The 26,488-nt window shown below is 50.3% G+C and overlaps 1 protein-coding gene across 9 annotated transcripts in view; it reads left to right on the forward strand.

The window, feature by feature from the left end:
- CLUAP1 (clusterin associated protein 1) overlaps positions 1 to 25,005 on the forward strand; it is a 45,094-nt gene extending 20,089 nt beyond the window's left edge. For 6 of the 9 annotated variants that reach the window (XM_058680681.1, XM_058680678.1, XM_036492803.2 and 3 more), the window contains 7 exons: positions 2,246 to 2,379; positions 7,888 to 8,029; positions 9,647 to 9,719; positions 11,772 to 11,879; positions 14,054 to 14,109; positions 14,335 to 14,391; positions 16,625 to 16,964. In XM_058680681.1, coding sequence (XP_058536664.1) covers positions 2,246 to 2,379; positions 7,888 to 8,029; positions 9,647 to 9,719; positions 11,772 to 11,879; positions 14,054 to 14,109; positions 14,335 to 14,391; positions 16,625 to 16,774 — 720 coding nt within the window. In that variant the 3' untranslated portion in view covers positions 16,775 to 16,964. Of the gene's footprint in view, positions 1 to 2,245; positions 2,380 to 7,887; positions 8,030 to 9,646; positions 9,720 to 11,771; positions 11,885 to 14,053; positions 14,110 to 14,334; positions 14,392 to 16,624; positions 17,448 to 24,906 lie in introns of those variants that run through there. The other 3 variants (XM_058680676.1, XM_058680683.1, XM_004586699.4) reach the window with 3 other exon arrangements.
- The last annotated feature ends 1,483 nt before the right edge of the window (positions 25,006 to 26,488 follow it).

Below are 26,488 nucleotides of genomic sequence, written 5' to 3' on the forward strand. Positions count from 1 at the left end.
TTCTTCTTGGGACCCAGAAATACCATTTTCTTGAGTGTTCAATACACAAACAAGGTGGATCTAATAAATGTTTATTAGGGTCTGGCACAATGGCTTGATTGGCTAATCCTCTTGCAAGCAGCAGGATTCCAATTGAGCATCAATTCTGGATCTGGCTGCTGCACTTCCAATACAGCTCCCTGCTTGTGGCCTGGGAAAACCAGTAGAAGGTCCAAAGCTTTGGGACCCTGCACCCACATGGGAGACCCAAACAGGCTTCTGGCTCCTGGCTTCAGATTGGCTCAGCTCTGGCCAATCTGGCCACTTGGGGAGTGAATGAGCAGATGAAAGATCTTTTTCTGTGTCTCTCTTTCTCTCTTTATATCTGCCTTTCTAGTTTAAAAAAAAAATTAGTGCGGAAATTGAGAATTTATGGAGAAGTTTTTTATAAAATCTTGCTTGCTTGCTTCTTACTGTTGTTTTTCCCTTCATTACAGATATTAGTTTCTGTTGTTGTTGAAGGTTAACTTATTATTTCAGTACATAATGCTTTGTCTTACTTTACGGATTCCTCCTGGCTGGCCAAGTCAGTGTTTTCCAAGCTTTCTTAATGTTAAAAAGCACTGCATTGCAAGAGTGGTCCCCAGCCTATCCGCTCAGCGCGTTTGCTTCTCCCATGCAGAGCTTTCCCTCGGAAGGCAGACAGTGATGGGGAGTCAGCTGTGTGATCTTAGCCAAGTTACCAAGCTGTAGGTCCCTCTGTCTCTTTAGGTGTGGAGTGGAGAGGGTGCTGGTGCCCATGGTGTGGGGCACCGGGGAGCACTGATCGTGACTGTGCAGGCCAGGCCTGATCTCATCTCTGAGAAGCCAGAGACAGCTTTCACTTTTCTGTGTTTGTGATTCTCTGTAGTTTGAAAATGACCCCCTCCTGTTTGCCAGTGTCCTGGCTGAGTCAGCTGCACGTGTGGCAGTCATCTATGGAAGGCCCCAGGTGGGCACAGCTGCTGTCCTGGTGGCCATCTCTGAGGCATCTCTGGTGTGGAAAGCATCAGTGAGCCCAGCGGTGCAGATACTTGGGAGGAGTTAGGAAGTACACATCATTGGTTTTAGAAAACCAGGGAAAATGTTTGCACTTACACATTGCTCGTCTCATGTAATGAACAGATTATATATAAAAAGTAGTTTTTGTTTTTAATGTCAAATCGATGTGGTGGGTTTCAATCTGACTTTTGAGTCAGAGAAATGATTGCTTTGGCTTGAGCTGCTCAGAAGGAGGCCACCTTTGACCCTGTGAGTGGGCATGTGCCCACTGGAGCGCCTGGAACTGCAGTCGGTGCTTTGTGGCACTGCTGTCCTGCAAGTGTCAGGGTGTCCAAACCAAAACAGTCAAACCACTTACACTCCTCTGTGGACCCCAAAGCTACAGAGAGAGCTGCGAGTGAACAGGAAGCCTTTTGGAGGTGCCAGCTCTTGTACCGAGCCCTGCAGAGGGACCATCTGGGATGGGAAGACACCTTGGGGATGCAGCCGGGCTCCTGCTGCAGCAGACAGGAGCTCTGAGCTGCCAGGCTCCTGCCTGAACCAGCCTCCCAGGCAGCACCCGTGTGAGGATGCCTTGTGTTGCTTTGGCCACAGCTGCTTCGCTGGACTCTCAGAGAGCAGAGATGTCTGTGGCTGCCAGCACCAGCCCCTACCCTGTCCCTTTCCTACCCAGCCTGCTGCCCGGGCTCCTGTTGCAGAGCCTTGCCACTGACTTCACCAGCGGAGTGGCTCCTCGGGAGTGGAAAGAAGAGGAACCTTCTCTCAGTCCCAGCAGGCTGTGGGTCAGGGCTGAGCCCACCACGGGTCGTTTCGCGTTCTTCCAGGTCAAATGTGCTTGTGGGAACAGGTTTTCTGAAAGTGGCTGTTTCTGACCAGGGGAGCTGCCTGATTGCTGCCAAGGGTAGCCACTGGCTCCTAGTGATATGTGCCCAGTCACATGCAGGCACATGCAGGTATCAGACCTCTCTCTCTGTCAGCCTGGACACCGATCCATCTTTGTATCCCTGGGTAGAAATGTTCACTTCTCATGATAAAAAAAAAATCCTTTTTTTTTTAATTGTTTGGATCTCTGTGACTTTCCTCTTGGAAATAGGTGGATCCTTTTTGCTGTATTTACTGTATTGGTTTCTGCATGATATTGACAGCTGAGAGTTGGAAAGTTCCTCTCAGGAGTCAGAGTGATGGTCCTCACTGACATATTGTCTCCGTTTCCTGTCAAATGCAGGTGCAGGTTCAGAAGACAAAGGACCTGCTCAATAATGTGGCCTCTGATGAAGCTAATTTAGAAGCCAAAATTGAAAAGAGGAAATTAGAACTGGAAAGAAATCGGAAACGTCTCCAGACCCTGCAGAGTGTCAGGTAAATGTGAAACGAGAAGATGCCAGACCAGGAACTAGGGCTGACGGCAGTTCACGGGCTGTTTCCAAGCACCTGGGAGGAGATTCCGAACATTCCCAACACCAAGAAAAGATAAATGTCGAGGGGACACATATGCCAGTTACCCTGACCTGATCATGAAACATCCTTTGCATGAATAGAATGTTGCTGTACCCCCAAAATATGCATAATTACCATGTGTTAGTGTTTTGTTTTCAATATTTATTTGAAAGAGTTACAGGGAGAGTAAGAGGGAGAAACAGATCTTGCCTCTGTTGGTTCACTTCCCAGTTGGCTACAGCAGCTGGAGCTGGGCAGTCCAAAGCCAGGAGTAAAAGGTTTCTTTTGGGTCTCCCACATGGGTGCAGAGGCACAGTCACTTGGGCCATCTTCCACTGCTTTTCCAGACACATTAGCAGGGAACTGGATCGAAAATGGAGCAAGCGGGACTTGCACTGGTACCCCCGTGGGATGCCAGCGTTGCAGTTGGCAGCCTTACATGCTACATCACAGCGTTGGCCCCTAATTGTCAGTTTTTTAAAAAGTAGTTTTGGGCCTGGTACAATAGTCTAGTGGCTAAATCCTCATCTTGCATCCACCAGGATCCCATATGGGTACTGGTTCATATCCCAGCTGTTCCACTTCCAATCAGCACCTTGCTTGTGGCCAGGGAAAAGCAGTATAGGATGGCCCAGAGCCTTGGGACCCTGCACGTGTGTGGGAGACCCAGAAAAAGCTCCTGGCTCCTGGCTTTGAATCAACTCAGCTCTGGCCATTATAGCCACCTGGGGAGTGAACCAGGAGACAGAATCTGATCTTTGTCTCTCCTTCTCTCTGTGTATTGCCTTTCCAATAAAAGTATGAAATGAATATTAAGAGAATAGCTTTATGGACCTGGCACAATAGCGTAGCATTTAAAATCCTCGCCTTGAACGTGCCAGGATCCCATATGGGCACTGGTTCTAATCCCGGCAGCCCCGCTTCCCATCCAGCTCCCTGCTTGTGGCCTGGGAAAGCAGTAGAAGACAGCCCAAAGCCTTGGGACCTTGCACGCACATGGGAGACCTGGAAGAGGCTCCTGCCTTTGGATTGGCTCAGCTCCAGCCATTGCAGCCACTTGGAGAGTGAACCAGAGAACGGAAGATCTTCCTCTCTGTCTCTCCTCTCTATATATCTGTCTTTCTAATAAAAATAAATAAATATTTAAAAACTTTAATCTTTAAAAATACATTTTAAGAAATAAAGGGGCAAGCATTCAGGCTTGCAGTTAAGACTGATTTAAGACAACTGCACCCCGTATCTGAGTGCCTGGGTTGTCTTGTCCTGTCTACCTCTGGCTCCTGGCACACTCTCCCTCCAGTGTGGCAGCATTAATGGTTGAACTAGTTGAGTTCCTATCATCCAGAACGGAGACTTGGGTTGAGATTCGACTTTACCCCAATCCTAGTCATTACAGACATCTGAGGCATGAGCCTGCAGATGGGAACTCACTGTCCATCTTTCTCTCTGATTCTCAAATGAACAAATTAAAAATAGGGGACCAAAAAGTGGAGGGTTCTGGACTTGTGATGTAAGTTAAGTTACCATTTGTGACACCTGCATCACTTCCTGTTCTGCTTTCATCCAGCTGCCTGCTTGTGTGCCTGGGAAAGCAGCAGATGGCCAGGTGCTTGGGGCCTGCTGCCATGTGGGAGACCTGGAAGGAGTTCTGGGCTCCTGGTTTTGGCCTGGCCCATTACTAGCCATAATGACCATCCAGGAAGTGAATGAGTGATGAAAGATCTCTTTGTCTCTCATTCTTTTAAATAAATGAATATTTTAAAGTAAAACAAAACAAAACAAAACAAAGAAAGGAAGGAAGGATAGAGACTGAGGGATTAGAAGGGACCAAGTGCCTGAGCAGTGAGGAGGCCTCTCAGAGACATCTCTGTCTCGAAACGTGCCTGTGTTGCTTGGTCCACTGAGCAGACTGCCTGACTCCTCTTTCCTGCGTTTAATTTGTCTGGAAAACCACTAAATTCTTTAAGCTTTTATAACTTCTTGGAATGCAAAGCAAAATAAGTAAATCCAGATGGGGGAAGTTACATGAGACTTGTTCTTGGAAGATCTTGCCAGAAACAAATGGAAACAGAAACATACTCCCATCTCTTGGTTTGAATAGATTCTAGATTTTGATGACTCCTCACTGGTCAGTTAAATGTTTCTGCTGACTTGACCTCACTGGGAACACATCTTCAGAGAATATTCATGGTCAGAGGGGCTCAAAGCACCTACATTCATTTAACTTCTGGAAAAAATATTAATTTGTCTACTTATTTGAAAGACAAAGGTGAGAGGAGAAAGATTGATGTATCTTGCATGCACTGGTTCACTCCTCAAATGACAGCAGCCAGTTGGGACCAGGCCAGGAGCCAGGATCTCCATTCTGGTTTCCCACATGGGGGTAGGGACCCAAACACTTGGGCCATTTTCTGCTGCGCTGCCAGGCACATGAGCTGAGAGCTCAATGAGAAACAGAGCAACCAGACTTGAACTGGCATTTAAAACTGGAATGTTGGAGGCATTCAGACAGTAGCTTGACTTAACCCCTGTGATACAGGCCCCAGATGAAACCTTTTAAGAGTTCTTCATGTTTTTTTTTAATTATTATTATTTTTATTGGAAAGTCAGATATATGGAGAGGAGGAGAGACAGAGAGGAAGATCTTCCATCTGATGATTCACTCTCCAAGTGGCCACAACAGCTGGAGCTGAGCCAGTCTAAGCCAGGAGCCTCTTCTGAGTCTCCTATGCAGGCGCAGGTCCCAAGGCTTTGGGCCATCCTCGACTGCTTTCCCAGGCCACAAGCAGGGAGCTGGATGGGAAGCGGGGCCGCCGGGTTTAGAACCAGCGCTCATATGGGATCCCGGCGCATTCAAGGCTAGTATTTTAGCTGCTATACTATTGTGCCGGGCCCACGTTCTTCTTTTCTTATTTCCAAACTTTTATCACTATTTTATACTGTAACAGTAATATAGTTGCTGAAGTACTTTGCTCTAATTCTTACATTGGTTTTACAGTAATGCTTTGGAACAAAGAGTTCCTCGTTTTTCTGGGAACTAGGTGCTGGAACCTAGCCTGGTCTGACACACCGTAGACCTAGTCCACAGTGCAAAGGAATGCTATAGCCATGTCCAGCCTAGTTCGCTGTCCACATGCCAGCTCTTGTGCTCACCAGTGAGAACCACAGCCCAGCCGGGTCATCTGCTTAGCTCCCTGACCAGGCCTGCTCCCAGCCACAGATTCTGAGTGTGCCAGTGCTTATTCCAATCCAGGCCAGAATAACCCATCCCCCATCTTGACCTTTGCCTTCAGATGCTGCAGCCTGACCTGGGCTAGCCTGGCCTGCACCCCGCTCCCTACCATTTGTCCCAACTCTCATTGGTGGGTGCTGCAGCCTAGCCCTGCCCAGCCTGCCTCCATCCCTCACTTTCATGCATACTGGTAGGTGTGATAGCCTAGTGTAATTCAGCATGGCTCACACTCCATCCTGGCTCCTGTGCATGCCAGTGTGCTGTGGTTTGGCCTAGCCCTGCCCGATAAACTCCTTAGAACCAGCCCACATATTTGCCAACAAGTAAAGCAGCCCTGCCCGGCTTCACCAAAACCCAGCCTTGACTCACGTACTCAGCAGCAGGAGTGATGACCTACCAGCGGGGTTCTCTCAACAGCCCACTCCCAGTTCCAGATTTCACGCATGCCAGTAATTACTAGATCCTTGCCTGGCACAGTCTGCCCCCCCAGTCTTAACCTTTGTGTGTGCTGGTGGATGTTGTGGTCGATTTGCCCCACACCCTATTGTTGGGTGTGCTTACAGGTGCTGTAGCCTGGACCAGCCCAGCGTGTTCCCAATCCCAGTGCCTGTGAGTGTTGGTGAGTTCCATGACCATGATCATATCTAGCTCAGCCCATCACTACCCCAACCCTCAAGCAAACTAGCTGGTATGGGAGTCCCCAGCAGTGAGCCCACGACCTCCCACAGTCTGCTTCCAGACCCAGTTCTCTCATGAGCTGGTTAGTGTCATGGCCCAGCCTAACATGGTCCATGCTCTGCCTCAGTACTCACTGGTGGGTACTGTGGTGCAGCCCTGCCAGGCAGGCCACCCAGCCATGGTTTTTGTATGCGCTGGTAGGCTGTGGTCGATATCAACAAACCCAACTCAGGTTTCTCAAATGGCTGGGTGTACTGGTTTGGCCTCAAAAGGTTCTCCAGTTTCCCTGCTCTAAACAACCCAGTCTCAGCCCCCTTGTTTACCTGCAAGTCTAGTAGCTTGGTTTGGTGGAAGTCCCCCAGAAGTCATGCCTTACCTGTCACGTTCTCCCTCAGCAGTGCTCCCTGCCACACATCTCCAGACCTGCTTCTCTGAGCAATGCACAGCCCCTCATGCCCATTAATGCACAGGTCCCCAGTCTTCCAGCAGTTTGTTGTGGCAGCCTGAGGCCCACCTGACTACTCAAGGCCCACACACACTCACACACGGGTCCCCAGACCCTGTCTGCTGGCTTACAGGCATCTGCCCCCTCCATATCTTTAAAAAAATAGAGTAGAATAGGCAAGTATGCTGGCACATTGGTATGGTTAACACAAATTTGGCATTCACCAGGCCCAGGATGCCAGCCAGCTGTTAGCTGCTTTTCTCGCAGCAGTGGAATGCTTACCTAAGTGCAAGGCAACCGAGGCAGCTGCCTGCAGCTGGGGTTGTTGGAAAGTTAATTACTATCTCCCATTCAAGTATTAACCAGGCTGGACCCTGCTTAGCTTCTGAGATCAGACAAGATCTAGTGCATTCAGGGTGGTATGGCTGTAGACAGTTAATTCCTATCTGCACAGAAAGGTTTGGAAAAATGTGTATCAGGAATTAAGGGCTTATACCTGGAGTTGGGATTGTAAGTGATTGTTAGACTTCATGCCTGCTGGATCATTTCAGTTTGTTCTCAAAGGCACATTTTTGTGATTTGGAAAGAAGCACCTGGGCTGGTGCAGTAACCTAGCAGCTAAAGTCCTCGTGTTACACGCACTGGGATCCCGTATGGGCAACAGTTTGTATCCTGGTGACCCTGCTTCCCATCCAGCTCCCTGCTTGTGGCCTGGGAGGGCAGTCGAGGACGGCCCAAAGCCTTGGGACCCTGCGCCTGCGTGGGAGACCCGGAAGAGGCTCTGGGATGTTGGCTTCAGATGGGCGCAGTTCCAGCCATTGTGGTCACTTGGGGAGTGAATCATCAGACGGAAGATCTTCCTCTCTGTCTCTCATCCTCCTCTGTATATGTGACTTTCCATTTAAAAAAAAAAAAGAAGCAGCAGTAGCAGCACTGTTTATGGGCGAAAAGGAAAGTGGAGTGAAGGCCTTCTCTAATCAGCCCTTCCAAGAAAGGCCAGAAGAGAGTCTGGAAGCCTGAAGAGCAGGTTCTAACTCCAGTGTGTGCTTAACCCTTTACTGCTTTGTCATGTTAGGCCTGCCTTTATGGATGAATATGAGAAGATTGAGGAAGAATTGCAAAAGCAGTATGATATTTACCTGGAGAAATTTCGAAATTTAGCATACCTAGAACAACAACTTGAAGATCATCATAGAATGGAGCAAGAGAGGTTTGAGGTAAGCACTCAGTCTGTCCAAACAGCCTGTTCCTTTTGGTCTATTGTTTTGGACTTGGTGACATCCACTTGCACATGTCACCCTGATAGTCTGGAGTTGTTCTTGGAAGCCTCGTGTTTTCCTCCCGGCTTAGTCGATTGTGTTAGGTTATCCGGGTTTGGTCAAGTGGGAGCCGTGTGGTCCCACAACACGTGAGCCTGTGCTGGGCCTGCTGCCCTCTGTGGGTTAGTGTGCACTGCACAGCTGAGCTGATCTTGAGGACAGTTCCAAAAACTTGCTTCATCGGTTCATTTAAGATTTATTTTCAAGCCCTAGTTACTGAGTCACCCAAGATAATTCATTAGAGACTGCTTTATAGAGAGGAGTAGAGGTTTACTGATTGTGGAAAACAAGTATGAGTGACCCAGAACCCACCTGACCAGCTGTCCAGTTCCTGTCAACCCATGCTTTTCAGGAGAGAACATTCCAGATGCTGGCATATGTGGAATTCTGAGCAGGGAACCTGGAGCGCACTGTCACCACATCTTTTAGGGATGGTTCATCTTTACCAAGAGTAGTCATTGAGACTGTGTGGTCAAGGTAGCATACCATGTCCCTTTTTGCCACACTCATGACAACTTTGAGTGTCTAGGCTAGGTAGACCGTTGTATAGACTTGGCATTGGGATGAGGTGGAGTCACTGTGTTGTCCAGGATGATCAGCAGTACTGATGTGTGGACATGTACTAGCTACCAGTGTGACTAGCATCCCATATCAGAGCATTCCAGTGGCTCTGTTTCCAGTTCAACTCCCTGCCAATTCACCAGGGAATGCAGCAGAAGATGACCCAAGTGCTTGGGTCTTGCTGTCTATGTTGGAGACCCAGAGGTAGTTCTAGGCTTCTGGCTTCTGCCTGACCCAGTCCTGGCTGTTGTGGCAATTTAGGCAGTGAACCAGTGAGTGGAACATGTCTTTCTTCCTGTCTCTTGCCCTGCCTGATGCCATGCCTTTCAAATGAAATACATCTTTTTACTTAAAAAATATGTATATATATTTATTTTTATTGGAAAGGCCAATCAGATTTACAAAGAGAAAGATCTTCCATCTGCTGTTTCACTCCCCAAGTGGCCCTAACAACTGGAGCTCAGCCAATCCAAAATCAGGAGCCAGGAGCATCTTTCTGGTCTCCCACATGAGGATCCCAAGGTTTTGGGCCATCCTTCGCAGCTTTCCTAGGCCATAAGCAGCAAGCTGGATGGGAAGTGGAGCAACTGAGTCATGAACCAGTGTCCATATGGGATCCTGGCGCTTGCAAGGCAAGGATTTAGCCACAGAGCCATTGCACTGGGCCCTGAAATCCATGCTTGCTTCTCAGGGAGTCAGAGGTCTGTACCTGTGCCACTGAGCCTTGTCTATTGTGCTGATGTCCCATGTACTCACGTGGTGATGCTTAGTCGTATAGGAACCCCTTCCACAGTGTGTGGGCTGACTGGACCTGCTGAGTGCTGGTTCTCTTCCCCTTCCTTCCTTTCGCTCTCACTGGTTCTGAGTGTTAAACTCAGCAGTTGTCACACTGTGTAGAGAGCCAAGTCCCCAGCAGGGCTGCCTCTTCTGAACCTCGCTCCTCATCTTCCACAGGAGGCTGAGAACACCCTGCGCCTGATGCAGAACAAGCTGAAGGAGGAGGAGAGGCGGCTGCTCAAGGCTGGAGGTCAGGCGGGTCTTCTCCAGGGACTGTTCTTTGGGCCCCCGCTGCTACCTGGGAGAATTATCATACCGGTTTTTTACCTTTGCTTTTAAAAGTATTTTATTTCAACATGTGTGTTTTGTTGTGGTAAGATCCGCTGTTTTGAATTTTTAAATGTGCAATACATAATTATAGGTACAGAAACACTCCAGAAGGCAGTTGCTGAGATACCTTTTAAGTTCACTCAAGAGATTGGTTTAAATTACATAGGGGTTAAAGTGCATTTGGTTCTTGCACTAATTGTAGTAATATGTGCCCTGTTTAAATGATGCATTTAGTTAGAACTATTTGTAACTGCAATAGAGAACTTGGCTTGGCATGCTGAAGGCAAATAGGCATTGGAACTGAGTGGGCACGCAGGGAAGGGCCCACATGTCTGATGATAGTCCTCCCTGCCCGCTCAGAATGTCCCTGGTTATGCAGACTCACTCAGCAAAGTGTCCGCGGGTAGAGAGGCCAGCAGTGCCAGCGCTTAGGCCTGGGTCCTGGAAGGAATACTCTGTGCAACTGACTCACGTTCTTCATCTACCAACTTCCCTGTGCTGTCGAGCCAGCAGCAGGGGCACGTGGTCTGGCTGTTGAGTTGACAGCTTTGCCACATTGGACTGGACTTCTTGCTGATGGCTCTTTCTGGATGAGATCTGTTATTCCCTCATGTATTAAGGACCTAGACCTGGAACATCAGGATCTGCCATTTCCCTCTGCATCTTACTCTTTCTCTGTTTTCTTGGCTGTCTCTAGTGAGTCTCAGAGCCTGCTGAGAGGCTCCTCTTACCAAAGCAGCTCCTCTCCTTTCTGTTTTCAGGTCAGCTGACACCCAGAGCAGTCCAACCTTCACTTCCCAGTAGTGAGCAAGGCTAGATACGGGTGCCTTGCTCACTAGGCTCGCTTTACTTACTGAACTCAGACTTCAGACAGAGAGTTCTTCCATCTGCTGGTTTACTCCCCAAGTGGCTGCAATGGCCAGAGCTGAGTTGAGCTGACCAAAGCCAGGAGCTTCCTCCAGGTCTCCCACGTGGGTGCAGGGTCCTGAGAACTTGGGCCATCCTCTGTTGCTTTCCCAGGCCACAATCCGAGAGCTACATCAGAAATGGAACAGCTGGGACATGATTAGCACTGGTATGGAATGAAGATGCCACAAGCTGCAGGATCAGCCTGTTGCCAAGCTGAATTTATTTCAAGATATATTTTGTATTTGAAAGGCAGTTTTACAAAGAGAAATCTTACAGAGAGATAGTTACAGAGAAGCATCTGTTGGTTCACTCCCCAAATGGCCACAGTGGCCGTGGCTGAGTCAGGCCAAGGCTAGCAGCCTGGATGGCAGGGGCCATCTTCCATTGCTCTCCCAGCCTCCATAACTGGGAGCTGTATTAGAAATGGAATAACCAGGCCCGACGCCGTGGCCTAGCAGCTAAAGTCCTCGCCTTGAACATGCCAGGATCCCATATGGGTGCCAGTTCTGATCCCAGCACCTCCACTTCCCATCCAGCTCCCTGCCTGTGGCCTGGGAAGGCAGTCAAGGACGGCCCAGTGCTTTGGAACCCTGGACCTGCGTGGGAGACCTGGAAGAGGTTCCTGGTTCCCAGGTTCAGATTGGCGCAGCACCAGCCGTTGTGCTCACTTAGGGAGTGAATCATCGGACGGAAGATCTTCCTCTCTGTCTCTCCTCCTCTCTGTATATCTGACTTTAATAAAAATAAATAAATCTTAAAAAAAAAAAAAAAAGAAATGGAATAACCAAGACTCGAACTGGTGGCCATAAAGCATCCCAGGCAGCAGCTTTACCAGCTGCACTACAGCACCAAGCCCTAACTGTTCCTTAAAGCTTCTTGGTGATTTCCAGGTTGGTTATATTAAAGTCCTTGAGGGATGCACTGACATTCTGTGGCTCACGGTACTCACATCTCAGGGGAATCTTCTGTTCTGTCCCTGTGTTGTCTTGGACCCAAGTGGGTTTTGATTTTCTTTGCAGTGACAGAGCTCCTCTTGTGTTTTGCCTCCTTGTGCTCCTGCCAGGTAATGATGACTCAGACATAGACATCCAGGAGGACGACGAGTCCGACAGTGAGGTGGAAGAGAGGCGGCTGAGCAAGCCACGGACAGCGATGGAGGTGCTCATGCAAGGTAGTGCAGCTTGCTTCATACGTTCTCCTCCCTGTGTCCTGCATCACAGGACACCATGCTCACGCTGGAGCCCACCCGCGTGTTGTGAGTGACATTGGGTCTACCCAGTGTGTAGTGAGTGACATTGGGTCTACCACTGCTGTTAGGCTTAGGCTCTCACAGTACTCTGGGTCATCTTGGCACTAATGTGGTCACACTACCTAAGGCCGGGCCTTAAGGTTCATCACACAGACCTGGGGCCCCTGCCTGTGCCGGGAAGCTCTGTGCTTCACTTCTGGAACTGGAGCTGCCCTCAGAGCCGTTCGTTATATGCCTGTGGCCAAAGAGTTAATGTGCAGCACAAGAGCTTTTCAAAAATGTTCTGGGCTTTACTTAAGCCAGAATCCTGGAGCATCACCCTGGTCTCCCACATGGGTGCAGAGACCCAACCAGCCACTCAGCCTGTCTTCTCTTGCTTTTCCCAAGCCATTAGCCAGAAGCTAGATCAGAAGTGGAATCGCTGGGATATGAGCCAACACCTGTAGGGGATGCCAGCATGGCAGGTGGTTGCAACCCCTGTAAGTGTTTAAGTTGCACCATTGACAGTGGAACTCTCAGGTCAAAGATTCTGTAAAATCTTATTTTAATAGGTGCTATCCAGTTGCCCTGTTTTTTTTTCTTAAAAAGATTTGTTATCTACCATCTGTCCATGTTTTGAGTTGTTTTCTTATATAGCTAATACATTTCAAGGCTAAAGCCATCTTTATTTCATCATTTTGTGTGAATTAAGCTACCTAATCTGAGAAGGTCTGAAATATGAAATTTCTTGAGTAGCTCAGTACTCAAAAAATGTTGAGTTTGGGGTTTTTGGTTTAGGCATGCTCAGCTGGTGAAGTCTGCAGAGGTCTCTAGATCTAAGAAACTCTGCAGGCGTAAACTTTTGTTGTTAACTGTTTTCTTTTAGTCCCAGCTCAGTGGTCTTCATTTATTATGCTTCTTTTTTGATATGCTAATTAGGTGTCCTAGTTTCCTTTTGCTTTTTTAAGGTTCTGTAGTAGCTTCACGACATAGCATTTAAGTTTGACTCTTGTGGAAGCCAAACATAAAACATGTTCAGTTGGCCTAAGACCACTTAATTTGAACGTGGGTTCTCCTAAATCCTGCAGGTCACTTGGCCTGTAGACTGGAGTCACATAGTCCTTTTCCAGGCCTGGAAGCAAGGGCTCCAAGCGACGTGTGTTCTGCGTTTTGTGGGACTGTAGAGGGTTTTTGTCATTGGTGCTCAGTCGTCCCTCAGGCCTGCCCTGAGCCAGCTGCTCTCTGTGCCGCCCACACGGGCTCCTCCTCAGGCCGATCTCCTTTCTGGGCCTGCCATGTAGGTTTAGTTCTGCCCTCCTAACAGTCTCCTCACTCTTTAAGACAGCCCCAGAGTTCTAGCAGTAGCCATGTTTGAGCATTTTTAACCTCCATGGGAGGAATAGAAGACACCTCCGATAATGAGGAGCTTTGAAAAGCAACCTATTTAAAAACCAAACCAAAATCCACATAGAAACCCATAAAGGTGGAATAGTTTTCGCAATAGTTGCTCTGCATGAAAACTAATATTAGAGTTCAGTGTCTTTTTTTTTTCCCAAAGCATTTATAGATTGCATGTGTGTTTTCTTTCAGATTTGTCTATTGGTTAATCTGAAAGGCAAAGCAACAGAAAGAGACAGATACAGGGAGAAAGAAAGAATTTTCATCCACTGGTTTTCTCCCCAAATACCCATAACAGAACTAAGCCAGGAGTCAGAGACTCCATCCCAGTCTCCTACATGATGTTGGGATCCCGAGTACGTGGTCCTCTTCCCCCTGCCTGCCAAGGTGCATTAGCAGAGAGCTGCGTGGGAAGTGGAGCAGTCAGGCCTAGAACCAGTTGGTGTTTCATGTGGCTGTCCATCCATTGGGCTGCAATACTGTCTCAACACATTCCTTTCTTTAATGATTTTGTGTTTATATCTGATTTCCTGTTTTCTTTGCAGGACTCAGAGAAATTCCATTTTGACTAGTTGTGGTTCTGAATAGTTGGTTGTACTTACATGCATTCTTTAGTGTTATTCTTCCTTTTTTGCCAACTTTTCTAAGGGAAAGCAAACATGTAATGCCATTTTCCAGAATTCCATGACTAATTCCTGATTCCCCTCCTGCCCCCTCAGGACGACCCAACAAGCACATCGTGGGCACCATGCAGGGTGGCGACTCTGATGAAGACGTGAGTCCTGGCCCACCCCGTTAGTGGGTCCCTGTCCTCATGTCTCGGGCTGAGGTGCTGCCAGCAGCTCCGGATCTATTTGCTGTCAGCCCCGCTCGGAGTTTGGCCTTTAAGGAGCCAACCTCCTCTCTTTGCTCACTTGGTGCTGCATTTCTGTCCACGTGCATGTGCTTGTTGTACATTTTTTCGCCTTCTCACTGTTCTTTCCATTCTTGCTTTCAAAAGATGGAAGCAGCACCCGCTCTCTTAGGTAAATCCAAGACTTCCAGCTCCAAGAAGCAGGTTGGTTTTCATTTTGACTTGACTGTTGGTATGTGTCTGCCCACTCGGGGCCCACAGAGAGCACTCCCAGGAGTGCTGCCCTCTCCTGGGCAGGAAGCCGCTCCTGAGAAGGGATCGCTGGGATGGGACAAGGACAGCATCAAGCCAGAAGACAGGGAAGGTTGTGACTGGGGAGTCGTCAGACAGTTGAAGCATGACATAGGCATGAAGGGATCATACAGGGCCAGGGTTCCAGGCCAGTCCTCTCCTATGCCCCGTTCTGGAGGAGGAACATAGAGCTGATGCTCCCGTGACCAGGGCTTCAGGGAAGCCAGGTGTGGAGACTGAGAGTCAGACTCCAGGCACCTCAAACTTTGCTGACTTGTGACTGAGTCAGAAACCTAATGCTCTCTCACTCTAGGCCTTTGTTTTCTGCAGTCGCTACCTGTGCACAGAGGTGACTGTGCTGGCCTGTCCCAAGCCAACTCTACTGCAGTGTGGGGCATGGCCCACCAGACCAGGTAGCTCAGAAAATGGGTCTCATGTTCATGGGAGACACGTTAGAGGAACCAGGAAAGCACCTGGGAAATGAATGAGTCCAACCAGGCGGGTGTGAGATTAAGTAGCTCCTGTCCATCTGACTCCTCTGTCTGGCAGCATAGGATCCTGGAGAGTGGAGCCAGATCTCCTGTGAGGGTGAGGGTGAGCTGGTAGCGAGCTGCAGAGCTCAGTACCTCCTCAATGCTCATTCTTTTTCAAGAGCCTGCATCTGCATGTCCTCCTGGGCTGGGGCTTCTCCCAGAATAGTACCCAGCCACAGAATGTGCGTCTCTCAGGAGCTGGTCACTGGTCAGATGTGTCCAGGGTGGTGGGGACACAGCAGGGGTGGAAACAGCCCAGCCCTCAGCATGGGCTCACACCAGCCATACCAGGACTGCCTGCAGTAGAATGAGAAGCAGAGTAGGTTCGAGGGATAAGGAGTGACAGGAAGGGGTTGGGGAGATTTCTCTGAGGTCAGGGCTCTCTGGTGCGGGGATGTTGGAGGCCTGAGAAAGGCAGGTGGCTATAGTGGATATAGAGCCTGACTGTGGTGTACTGGGGAGGGCTTCACAGGATGCAGTGAGGAATGAGTGTGGCAGGAAGAGGCTGGAGAGCCGTGAGCCCAAGAGTGCTGTGTGCCAGCTCACAAGCGAGAGAAGCCCAGGAGGCGTCGTGGCCCTGGTATAGGTCAGAAGTGAACACAGCTGAGCCTCCATCAGTGGTAATAAAGGTTGTGAGCCAGGGCTGGAAGCTGGATATGCTTCCAAGATCGCATGATTGTGTTGGTTGATTGACATGGTGTCAGGGAAAAGGAGAGACTTGGTCAGCAAAAAACACAGGGCTTTGTTTTCAAAGATAAAGCCCCTTGAGAAGGGGTCAGAGCATGTCAGGGTTTGGTCTTGGATGTGCCTTGGGTGAGTTGTCTGTGAGACGTCCCCATGCCTGAGTCAGTGACCTGTGAAAACTGAAGCCCGGGAAGGTTGGAGATGTGATCTGGGAGCCATGGTGTTGAGGCTGTGTCAGGTGCGGCCCACAGGCCAAGCGTCATCAGAACTTCCCTGAGAGTTTCAGTCTGAGCCAGAGCAGTCGTGGGGATTGGTGTGATAGGAGGCTGATGAGCAGGTGCATACAAGGGAACCAGGGAGGACAGTAAGTTCAACAACTGGAAGAGTTCTGCTAGAGGAGCACAGTGGCAAGAGAGGCGGTCAGGCTCATGTTTTTGGCCTTTGTAAGAAGGTTACAGCATCTAGATTCACTGTCAGGAAAGGGGCTGCAGGTGGCCAGCCTTGCTGGTTTACGTGTAGCACAGAGCTTGCAGTGAAACAGACTAGGTTGGTCACCCTGGACCTAGAGGAGAAGGCTCGCTCTTCATTTCACCCCTTATACCCACTGCCTGTGTTGCTTTCTATCTTCCACCCAGAAAGAGCCCATATGGGGTGCTCCTGAGGACCTGGGAAAGCCAGCCCTGCAGCTGCCAGCTCTGACGCACACTGGGGCTTGGGGTTGCAGGCTGGGTGCCATGCTTCTTGGGTGTATTCTGTCTGGTGCTACACAGCCCACAGTTCTCAGGCCCCACAGCCCGGCAGCTTCTCCGTTGCTGATCGTGCTTCTATTCCTTGAGTTTCTAGTGGAGAAACAGAGACCAGTCTCTCAAAGGGAAGGTGTCAGTGGTGAGATGGGACCCCTTTTGCATTTTGCTGTCTTTTCCCTGTAGGATGACTCGGAGGACAGTGAGATTGACATGGAAGATGATGAAGAAGATGATGATGATTTGGAGGATGAGAGCATTGTTATGTCACCGGCTAAGCCCAGCCGAAGGGTCCGAAAGCCTGAGCCCCTGGATGAAAGTGACAATGACTTCTGACCCTCTTGCCAAGCACATTACAAACTTCAGGCTTGTAGGTAAATGGAAGATGGGAAGGTTAGGAACTGGACGTGTTTTCTGTTCCCCATACCACCTGGACCTGTCACTTAATGCAGTTACTTGTTTTTGCATTTTTGCTTCCCACATGTGGGTTCCACAGAGCTTAAATAAGAACTGTCCCAAACCCCAAGCCTTGCTTTTGCCTCTTTATCTCCTGCCACCTGCTTAGTGCTGGTGTTCTCCGCGATCCGCACCCTTGGGACAGGAACTCCGCAGCTGAGTCTCGGCTGCTCCCACGGCCTTTCTCCACGGGAACCTGTGTCAGGTGTGCAGGCCTCTGGCCCCACCAGCAGGGACATGGGCGGTGTCTCACAGGTCACCACCAGTGTGTGTCTCCTTAAGGGAAGGAACCAATTCAGCAAAAAGGTTGGTCAGGTCCCAGTTTCTTTGAATAAACCAGAGTGAGTCAGGGAGCAGCATGGCAGGAATGCGCGTGTGGTAAAAAGATGGGAAGGAAGTGGAGTGGGCTTTTGTTTGCTTTGATGTGCGTAGCACAGACTGCTCATTTGCCTTACAGTTGTGAAGTCAGAAGGCTTGTGAAGTTACTTGTCTTCTAATGAATGTATTGAATCTAGGTTTTGATTTATTGAAGCTTTCCTTGGAAATAAAATTATTTGCATTTAACTTAGAAATACTTATTCAAGAAAACTTCGTAGGTTTGCACCATGTAAATTTATCCTCTCCTCAGTGTCGTGGGGGAGCGCTTCTCCTCTGGCTCTCACACTCAGTAGTCGGTGTAGCTGAACCACATGGTGACCATGCGCTGGAAGGGACTGCTGGGAACTGAAGTCCCACATTGCCAGGGCCTCACGAAGGTTGTTTACCTGAGTCTGACGCGTGCTTTAAAAACTGGATAAGTTTTTTCTCTGTCTTCCTTGTATGTTCCTTGACCCCAAGCTAAGTGTTGTATCAATGGGTACCCTTACAGGCAGAGGCCATGTTCTCCTGTCTGTTTATAGACAATTCTTCCTCCCTGGGTTAACTGGGTGCCATGACTCCCATTGGCATGGCCCTTCCTGGTTTGAGCAGTAATTTGTCAACAAGGAATTGTGTGTACTTAACGGTCAGTATTAATGCATGAGTACTTCTGTCGTGACCCATCCAGGACCAGCATGATTTGGTTTTGGCCAAGCAGTAGGGCAGACTTTATTTCCTAAAGATTATGTGATTAAGTCTGAAAAACTAGCATCTGGTCATTGATGGCAGTGTGGTATGTTAGTTACTTTTATTTATTTGAGAGGAATGAGGCAGAGAGCTGGCATCTGTTGGATTACTACTTCAAATGCCTGCCGCACCTGGGTCTGGACTGGCTGAAGCTAAGAACTGGGAGCGTGATTCAAGTCTCTCATGTGGGAGTCAGGGATCCAGTTACTTGAGCCATCACTGCTGCTTCCCAGGGTCTGCATTAGTGGGAAGCTAGAGTCAGGAGTCGGGCTTGAGCAGGGGCTCAAGTATATACTTAGGAGTGGGGCACAGGCAGCCTACTTGCTGAGTAAATACCCAATCCCCCAGGTTTGTTTCACTAATAGCTAAAGAACTTCTTGAACTGCTTTATTTTTTTAAAGATTTAATTTTATTGGAAAGGCAGATACACAGAGAGGAGGAGAGACAGAGAGGAAGATCTTCCGTCTGATGGTTCACTCCCCAAGTGGCTGGACCTGAGCCAATCTGAAACCAGGAGCCAAGAGTTTCTTCCGGGTCTCCCATGTGGGTGCAGGGTCCCAAAGCTTTGGGCTGTCCTCAACTGCTTTCCCAGGCCACAAGCAGGGAGCTGGATGGGAAGTGGAGCTGCCGGGATTAGAACCAGCGCCCATATGGGATCCCGGGCATGCAAGGCGAGGACTTTAACCACTACGCTATTGCGCCGGGCTCGCTTTTTTTTTTTTTTTTTTTAATTGCAAAGTCAGATATACAGGGAGGAGGAGAGACAGGAAGATCTTCCGACTGATGATTCACTTTCCAAGTGACCGCAACGGCTGGTGCTGCGCCAATCCAAAGCCAGAGGCCAGGAGCTCCTCTGGGTCTCCCATATGGGTTCAGGTCCCAAAGCCCTGGGCCGTCCTCGACTGCTTTCCCAGGCCACAAGCAGGGAGCTGGATGGGAAGTGGAGCTACCGGGATTAGAACCAGCGCCCATGTGGGATCCCGGCGCGTTCAAGGCGAGGACTTTAGCCACTAGGTCATCTTGCCGGGCCCGAAGTGTTTTAAAATGTGTACACTGGGGTCAGTGCAGTGGCACAGTGGTTAAGCGGCCTCCCCTGATGCTGGAATCCCAGAGTGTGGGTCAAATGCCAGCTGCTCCACGTGTGGCTCCAGCTCCCTATGTTGACGCCTTCGGGAAAGCCGTAAGACATGGCCCAGGTCCTTGAGTCCCTGACCGCCAGATGAAAATCCAGGTGGAGTTCCATGCTCTTAGCTTCGACCTGGCCCAGCGCCAGCCATGTATCCCTCTGTCTGTCATTCTGCCCTTCAAACAAATACATTAGGTTGACAGAAAATGCTAAGGTGTTGCTAGCTGTCAGTTGTGAAGTCCGAGAAATCTGAAGACTAAGACAAGAAATACAGGGTCTCCTCTGTTAACATATAGAATGGCATCAGTGAAAGGAAACCCCCAGCTGTAGGCAGCTGCTTGCTTGCTTGGGTTGCCTTGTACCCAGGAAAGTGTTAACACTGCTGGAAGAAAAGCAGCCAGTAGTTGGCAGGCATTCTGGGCCTGGCTGATGCTAAATTGGTGTTAACTGTGCCAGTGTGCCAGCACACTTGCTTGTTAAAAAAAACAAAGATATATGGGAGGGGGGCCTGCAGACCCCACTGGGAGAAAACCAGGGCCCACACCAATGGTGTGGGGAGGGCCCAGGGAAGGAGGTTTGGGCATGTGTGGAAGTTGGAGCCATACCAAGGGAATACTCTACAGGTATGCAATGACTTCTGGAAATTTCCAAAGACTGGGGAGCCACCGCACTCACAGGTAAATTAGGGAGTTAAGACCAAGTGGTTTAGAGAGGAGAAACCTGAGGGCATGTCTGGATCTGGGCTGGGTCAGATGGCATCGTCCGCCACCCATTGGCACACATGTAAGCTGGAGCTGGGTGGCTTGCCTGGCAGGGCTAGGCCTCAGTGCCTGCCAGTGAGTGTCGGGGCAGGGAATGGACCATACAAGGCTGGGCCATGACACTAATCGGCACGTGAGAGAACCAGCTCTGGGGACAGATTCTGAGGTGCATATGTGGGTTCAGCCCTGTGGGTCTGCAGGACTCACTGGCTTACATGAGAGCTAGGGGTGGTGATGGACCAAGCTAGGCATGACCGCAGAATTTACCGACACTCATGGGAACTGGAATTGGGAGCAGGCTGGGCTGGTCTAGGCTGCAGCACCCATTACCACACCTGAGAATCAGGTCTGGGGGTAGGTGGGGTTTGGTAGCAGGCCTGGTAGGGAAACTTGAAGAATTCTCCTAAGCTGGTAAGCACAAGCTATAGCTGGGTTAGGCTAAGCCTTAGCACCCACTGGCACACATGAGAGCTAGAATGGGGTGTGGGCCATGCTGGACCAGGCTAATTCACCCACCGGTTTACATGAGAGCCAAGGATGGGGGCCATGCAGGACTGTGCCACAGTACCACCCACAAGAGTTGGGACTGGAGGTGGACCAGGCAAGGCTAGGCTGCAGCATCTGTTGACAAGTGCTGAGGCTGGGTCAGAGCACCACCATCATGTGCAAGATCCAGGCCGACAGCGTGCCTGGTAGGGGAACTAAGAGTACTCTCTTCTAGGCTCTGGTTCCCATTGGTGAGTGCATGAATAGGGTTGAGGGTGGACTGATCTGAATATGGCTATAGCACTAGTCAGCATGTGGGTAGGCTGGGCCCAGGGGCAGGTCAGACTTGGCTAGGCCCTAGTACCCACTGGTACTTGCAAGAGCTTGGGTGGGTGTGGGACAGGCTGGGCTAAGTTGCACCACGTAAGAGCCAAGTCAAGGGGTGGGCTAGATAGGGCTGGGCTGTAGCACGTGCTGGTGAGAGCTTGAATGGATGCAAACCAGTCGAGCAAGGCCACGGTACCCACTGATGGATACCGAGACAGGAAGTGGGCTGTGTCAAGTTGGGCTGAGCACCCATCACTGCACAAGATCTGAAGCTGGGAGCTGGTCTGATAGGGGAACTTGGGGAACTCCCTTGTTATGCTATAGCTCCCACTGGTGAGCCCACGAGCTGAGGTTAGGGGCAACACAGGCCAGTTTGGACTATATGTGGACCAGGTCTAGGGGCAGGTTAGGCTGGGCTATATCATAGCACCCATTGGCAGGTATGAGATCTAGGATGGGGTACAGGCTGGGCCAGGTTGGGCTGCAATACCCACCAATTCACATTAGGGCTGGGACTGAGAGCTGGCTGAACTGGGAAAGCATGTAGCACCCAAGCATAAGCTTGGACTTGGGGCAGCCTGGGCCAAACCAGGCTGCAGTTCGTGCTGGCTGGCATGAGGCAGGTCATGCCAGACTGTGCCACAACATCAAGCAGCACATGTAAGATCCAGGACTTGGGGCAAGGCTGGTCGGGGAACTTCAGCAAATGCCCTGCTAGACCGCAGCTGCAGCTGCCACTGGTGAACCATTGGTGAGGATTGGGACTTGGGGAGGGTTACCACATCTGCTGGCCCACAAGAACTAGAATAAGTGCAGGTCAGCCGGGCTTCACTGCAGCATTCACTGGCAAGTGCTGGGACTGGGTGCAAGTCATGTTAAGCAAGACTGCAGTACCCCCTGGCAAGTGTAAGATAGAAGGCTGAGAGTGGGCCTAGTAAGGGAACTGTTGACACTCCTCTACTGGGCTGCAACTCCTGCAGATAAGTACGAGAACCGGGGCTGGGGGCAGTGTGGGCTGGACAAGGCAACAGCACCTGTCAGCTTAGGTGTGGGCTGGGTCTGGGGTTGGGTTGAGCTGAGCTAAGCTGCAGCATGCATAGGTGTGTATGAGAACTGGATGGGATGTGAGCCGAGCCAGACTAAATATTGCACATACAGGCATGTGCAGGAACTGGAGTTAGGGGCTGGGCCTGGTGGGGGTTATTGGGGCCACCCCCACAAGGCTCCAGTTCACACTGGTGTGTGTAGGGCTGGGTTTGGCTAGGCCACAGTACCAGTCAATTTGCGTGGGAGGTGAGGCTGGAGGTGGAACTGACCAGATAGCTGCATTCATCAGTATGTGCATAGAATGATGCGTGTGACGAACTAACCTGGATCCTGTACTGATTGGCACACAGAAGAGTCAGGTCTTAGGTCACCCCAGACAAGGTTTCTTGGGGGACTCTCCAACTAGACCACTGGACTCAGCCCCTGGTCACAGGGAAAAATCACAAGATATGAGATCTGATCTTACAGTGCGTGTATCAGGATTGGGCCTCCTCAGTTGCTGATGCCTGTGCAGTGGACAGCATGCCCAGAAGCAAACGAAGGACATGACAGCTCATCTAGGCCAGCAGAGTATGTCGAGTGTGTCATCCAAGAATGGAAAGCCCAACAGTTTGGACAACTCTCCTGGCCAAGCTTTGTAGCATCTTCTTGGGTCTGTGGATGTACTAAGGTGGACTTTATCAACAAATAAGCCTTGAAAAGATTTTCTCAACCCTGGAGCAATGAAACCAGTGTTTCAGAACTATGAAACCACTCAAGTGACAACTCTCAGAATGCTCTTCCCCATATCAGGGTGTCTAGATTACATCAAATGACAGTCCCCCAGGTGTTGATGTAGTTTGCCAGCAAGGAATAAGCCCCTTCTCTCTCCCACTCCAAGCAGATACAGAAGGAAATAGAGAAAAAAAAATTGGAAACATTTGTCCCACCTTCCTTCCGCCATACCTCACCTTCCCCATCCTAATCAGGGACCTACATTAACTGTGAAACAACATTAAAAATGAAAGAAAAAAGAGGAAACTGTGTCCGGTTTGGTTAACAAGACACATGTGATATTGACGCTGTGGGGAGGGAGCTGAAGGTGATGCTACCTCCCTGGAGCAAACATCCTTCCTGTGTGGGTGGGAATCCTCCTTCCTGCCATGCTCTAGTTGGGGCGAGTTGGGCCAGTGGCTCTGCCATGTCCATGGCCACAGAGAGAAGCCCTTCTCTGGTTCACTGCACTTGATGGTAGCAAGTTGGGGGAGGGAAGACTGCATGTCAAACAGATGCAGAAAAGGGGTCCTGGTGCCTCCTAGGTGGGGTACGCTGTTGAGAAGTGGTGCCTTAGTGGGTAGGTTGATTTCCTGTTTTCCAAGAGTGAGCATAGGATATTGAGAAATAGTGATTGTGAAGTAGCAACTGGGGACACCCGGTGCTCTGTCACCTGCAGTCTGGGCCTCAGTGAGGGGATCACTGTGCTGTAGATGAGCTTCCTGGCGCTCGTTTCTCCCATTCAGCAGACATTCAAAGCCCCGCCGTATTGCCATGACTGGGGAATTCAAAGATAAGCTTCAGTCAACTGACGACCTAGGAAGAGGGCTGAGCGTTGTGATACAGTAAGGTACCTGCCGTGCTGGGGGTGCTTTGCGGTTTCCGGAATCCTGGAGTAAGGGGCAGCTCTGCCTGTCTGGCATAGCAAGCCTCAGAGCTGGCCAAGAACCCAGCCTTGAATGGAGGGCACAGTGACACTAAGAGTTGAGTGCATGGGGGTGGGGAGAAAAGGAGCTGCCTTTTTCCTGCTAAGGAGCTGGTTGGGTTTTGTGCTATAGGCATGTTGCATCCTCCAGAGATCAAAGACTGTTCTAAAAAATTGCTGCAAGCTGTGTCGGCATAGCAGGAGGAGCTCACAGTGCTAACAGAGCTGGACTCAGACATTGGAAGGGCCACCCAGAGGAGAACTGACAGGACCTATGTGGGAGTTACACTGAAGAGAGACTGAAGGTAAAGGAGTTCCAGCCCAGTTGTCTGTTAACATAGTTAGGGGAACAAGAACCAGCAGGGGCTGGGGTGGAGTGGACCATGTCCAGCATAAGGCATGTACTTGCTGAACGAGGAAGGAAGGCTTCTTGTTTAACCTGTTGGATAGAATACAGAAATTCCAGAGGGGGCTGACCAACCTGCAAGACTAAGAAAAACTTAAGTGGAAGCTGGGATGTGGGAGAGTCAAGTTGTTTGGAACATGAGAAATAGTTGGAGGGATTGGTGCTGAAAAAGCTGAGGCCCACAGATCCCCAGAGGAGGTGTGATTTCATGCTACTCAACCTGGGAAAGACGCAGAACCAGAAGCAGGCTGCCATGGAAGGTGGAGCCATGGCAGAGAGCAGTAGAGAGATTGGCCTGAGGACAGTGACGTCCTCCAGGCCCTTCTATTCCCTAGGCAGCCAGACATTTTCCTGGCTAGAGATCCCAGGAAAATGAGGGTTGAGGTAGTTCTGCGGGACCTTATGGAAACCAGGGTTTAAGGGGAAGGCCACTGATGGGCAGGGAGACTTTTCAGCTGCTAAATGCTGCTGCATCTCAGGCGTGCAGGAAGGCCGGGACTGGGCCAGGCCAAAGCCAGGAGCTTCATCATGGTCTCTCAAATGGGTGCAGGGAGCCAAGCACTTAGGCCTTCTGCTTTCGCAGGTACATTAGCATGGAGCTGCTGGATCAGAAGTGGAGCAGCCAACCTTTCAGGAAGGTGGATTTACCCACTGCACCACAGCGCTTGCCCCTAGAAGTACTTCTTAAACGGAGAGGTGATTAAGAGATCTCAGGAGGCTGACAGTGAAAATCAAGAGGCATGTTATGCTGGGAGAGCTGGCTGCAGCTGTGGGAGGAGTGGGGACCTGTGGAAGGAAGACAGTTGCCACGGGGTTTGTGTTTATTGGATGGACTCCTTGGGTAACATCTGGTGGTGGCTTAGCCCAGCTCTGGAAGGCGAGGACTGCAGATTTCACGCCCTTTCCTCCCACTGACGTTTTGAAAGACTTCAAGCCTTTCAGAAAGCTGCACAGCCACGTGCTTCTGACTTCGAGTCACCAGTGTCTGCCACATTCCCACCACATTCCCTTACACACACACATACTCAGTTTGCACGTGTGTATACATATGTGTATGCTTTTTCTGAACCATTTCAGAGTGTGTTGTGGCTAAGGACCCACCAGACCCACAGAGTGATCATCACCCAGAGACTCAGCGTTGATGCCAAACGCATCTCCACTCCCAGCCGAGAGGGAGCGACGGCATCCAGATAAGGCATGTGAAACGGGAGACTTCGCAGCCCTTAGGCAGCAGGTGGTGTACAACAGTTAGCGCTGTGATTGCCCCAGTTCACTGCTTGCAAGTTTCAGGACCCAGTGTGGTAGCAGAGAACAAGCACTGCCTATCTGTCCAACCCAGGAGTGGAAACTGGACATTGGGAGGCCAAGGCGGCCAGTGCTGAAAGGGCAGAGCCCAGAGGTGAGAGGGCCTAACCCGAGGGCCAGACCTGGTAGGTGTGTGAGGAGACTGCCCAGAACTGGGGCAAGAACACCAGGAGCAGCAGGCAGACTGTCCCCACAGCTTATATAAGGCCAGGAATGGTCCATGTCCCCACTTTCCGTTAGGTGGAGCATGGAGACTGTGGCTCAGTGGGTGGGTCCTGGAGTATTCATGTCCCAGCACAGAGCCCAAGGGTATTTTAAGGATTACAAAAATTGTACCCAGCAAGTTAAGATCCCCAGTGTCTGGTCTCCAGATATAGCAGGTGGGATGCTGGTCAGGATGCCCACATTTCACTTTGGAATACTTGGATGTGATTCCCAGCTCTAGCTCCTGACTCCAGCTTTCCACCAGTGCACACCCTGGGAGGCGCTGGTGACAGCGCAAGTAACCAGGTCCCTGCCACCCCACCAGAGACCCAGATTGAGTCCCAGCTCCTAGCTTCAGGTCTGGCCCCATTCTGCCTATTGCTACAGGCATAGGGAGTGAACTAGAAGATGGGATATGTCTCTATGTATCTGTATGTGTGCCTCTCAAATTATAAGCAGCAACTACCAAAAAAACAGCATAACAAAAATTACTGAATTGGAGAAAAAGGGAGAAGCAGACCCTGGAACCTGACAGTGGCAGAATGAGGAGAAGAAAACATTCCGCACAGTCAAAGCTCTGTGGTCGGCCGGTGGAGGCATGAGCATGGGAAGGGGAGTGATAGAAGGAGAGAACATGTCTCGGACAAGGCCTGGAGAAGCCTGGGAGACTCTGCAGTGGAAGCCCTGCAGATGGTTCCCTGCAGGAACCCTGAAGATGCAGCACCTGAGACGGTCCACATTGGAAACCAACACCTCTGCCCCAACAACAGCTCCTTATCCCAGCTGCTCATTTATTGCTTCAAACCCCATGGCCTTGCTCCATGACAGTGGAGCTGGGCCCTCGGATTTTTTTCTGGGCCAGTGTGGTGGGCAGCCCTGGCAGCCCTCACGAGCCCTGGGCGTATCAGTTTCCTTGGCAGCTATAGCCCCTAAACCTCTGCTAGTGTGAGGGACAGCTTTGTCCACGTAGAGGATCCACCACAGCTTGCTCTGTTGTGGAGGACTCAGGGCCCCAAGAAGAAAGTCACAAGACAGATGGCAGCCAAGCTGTGTCTCCCAAGTACTGAGTGAAAGCCGACAGTCAGGAATCCTATACCAGCAGAACCATCTCAGAGATGGCCATCAATCCAGAAGGCCTTCAGGGGACTGT

Source organism: Ochotona princeps, chromosome 24, assembly GCF_030435755.1.
Source record: "Ochotona princeps isolate mOchPri1 chromosome 24, mOchPri1.hap1, whole genome shotgun sequence".
Taxonomy (NCBI): domain Eukaryota; kingdom Metazoa; phylum Chordata; class Mammalia; order Lagomorpha; family Ochotonidae; genus Ochotona; species Ochotona princeps.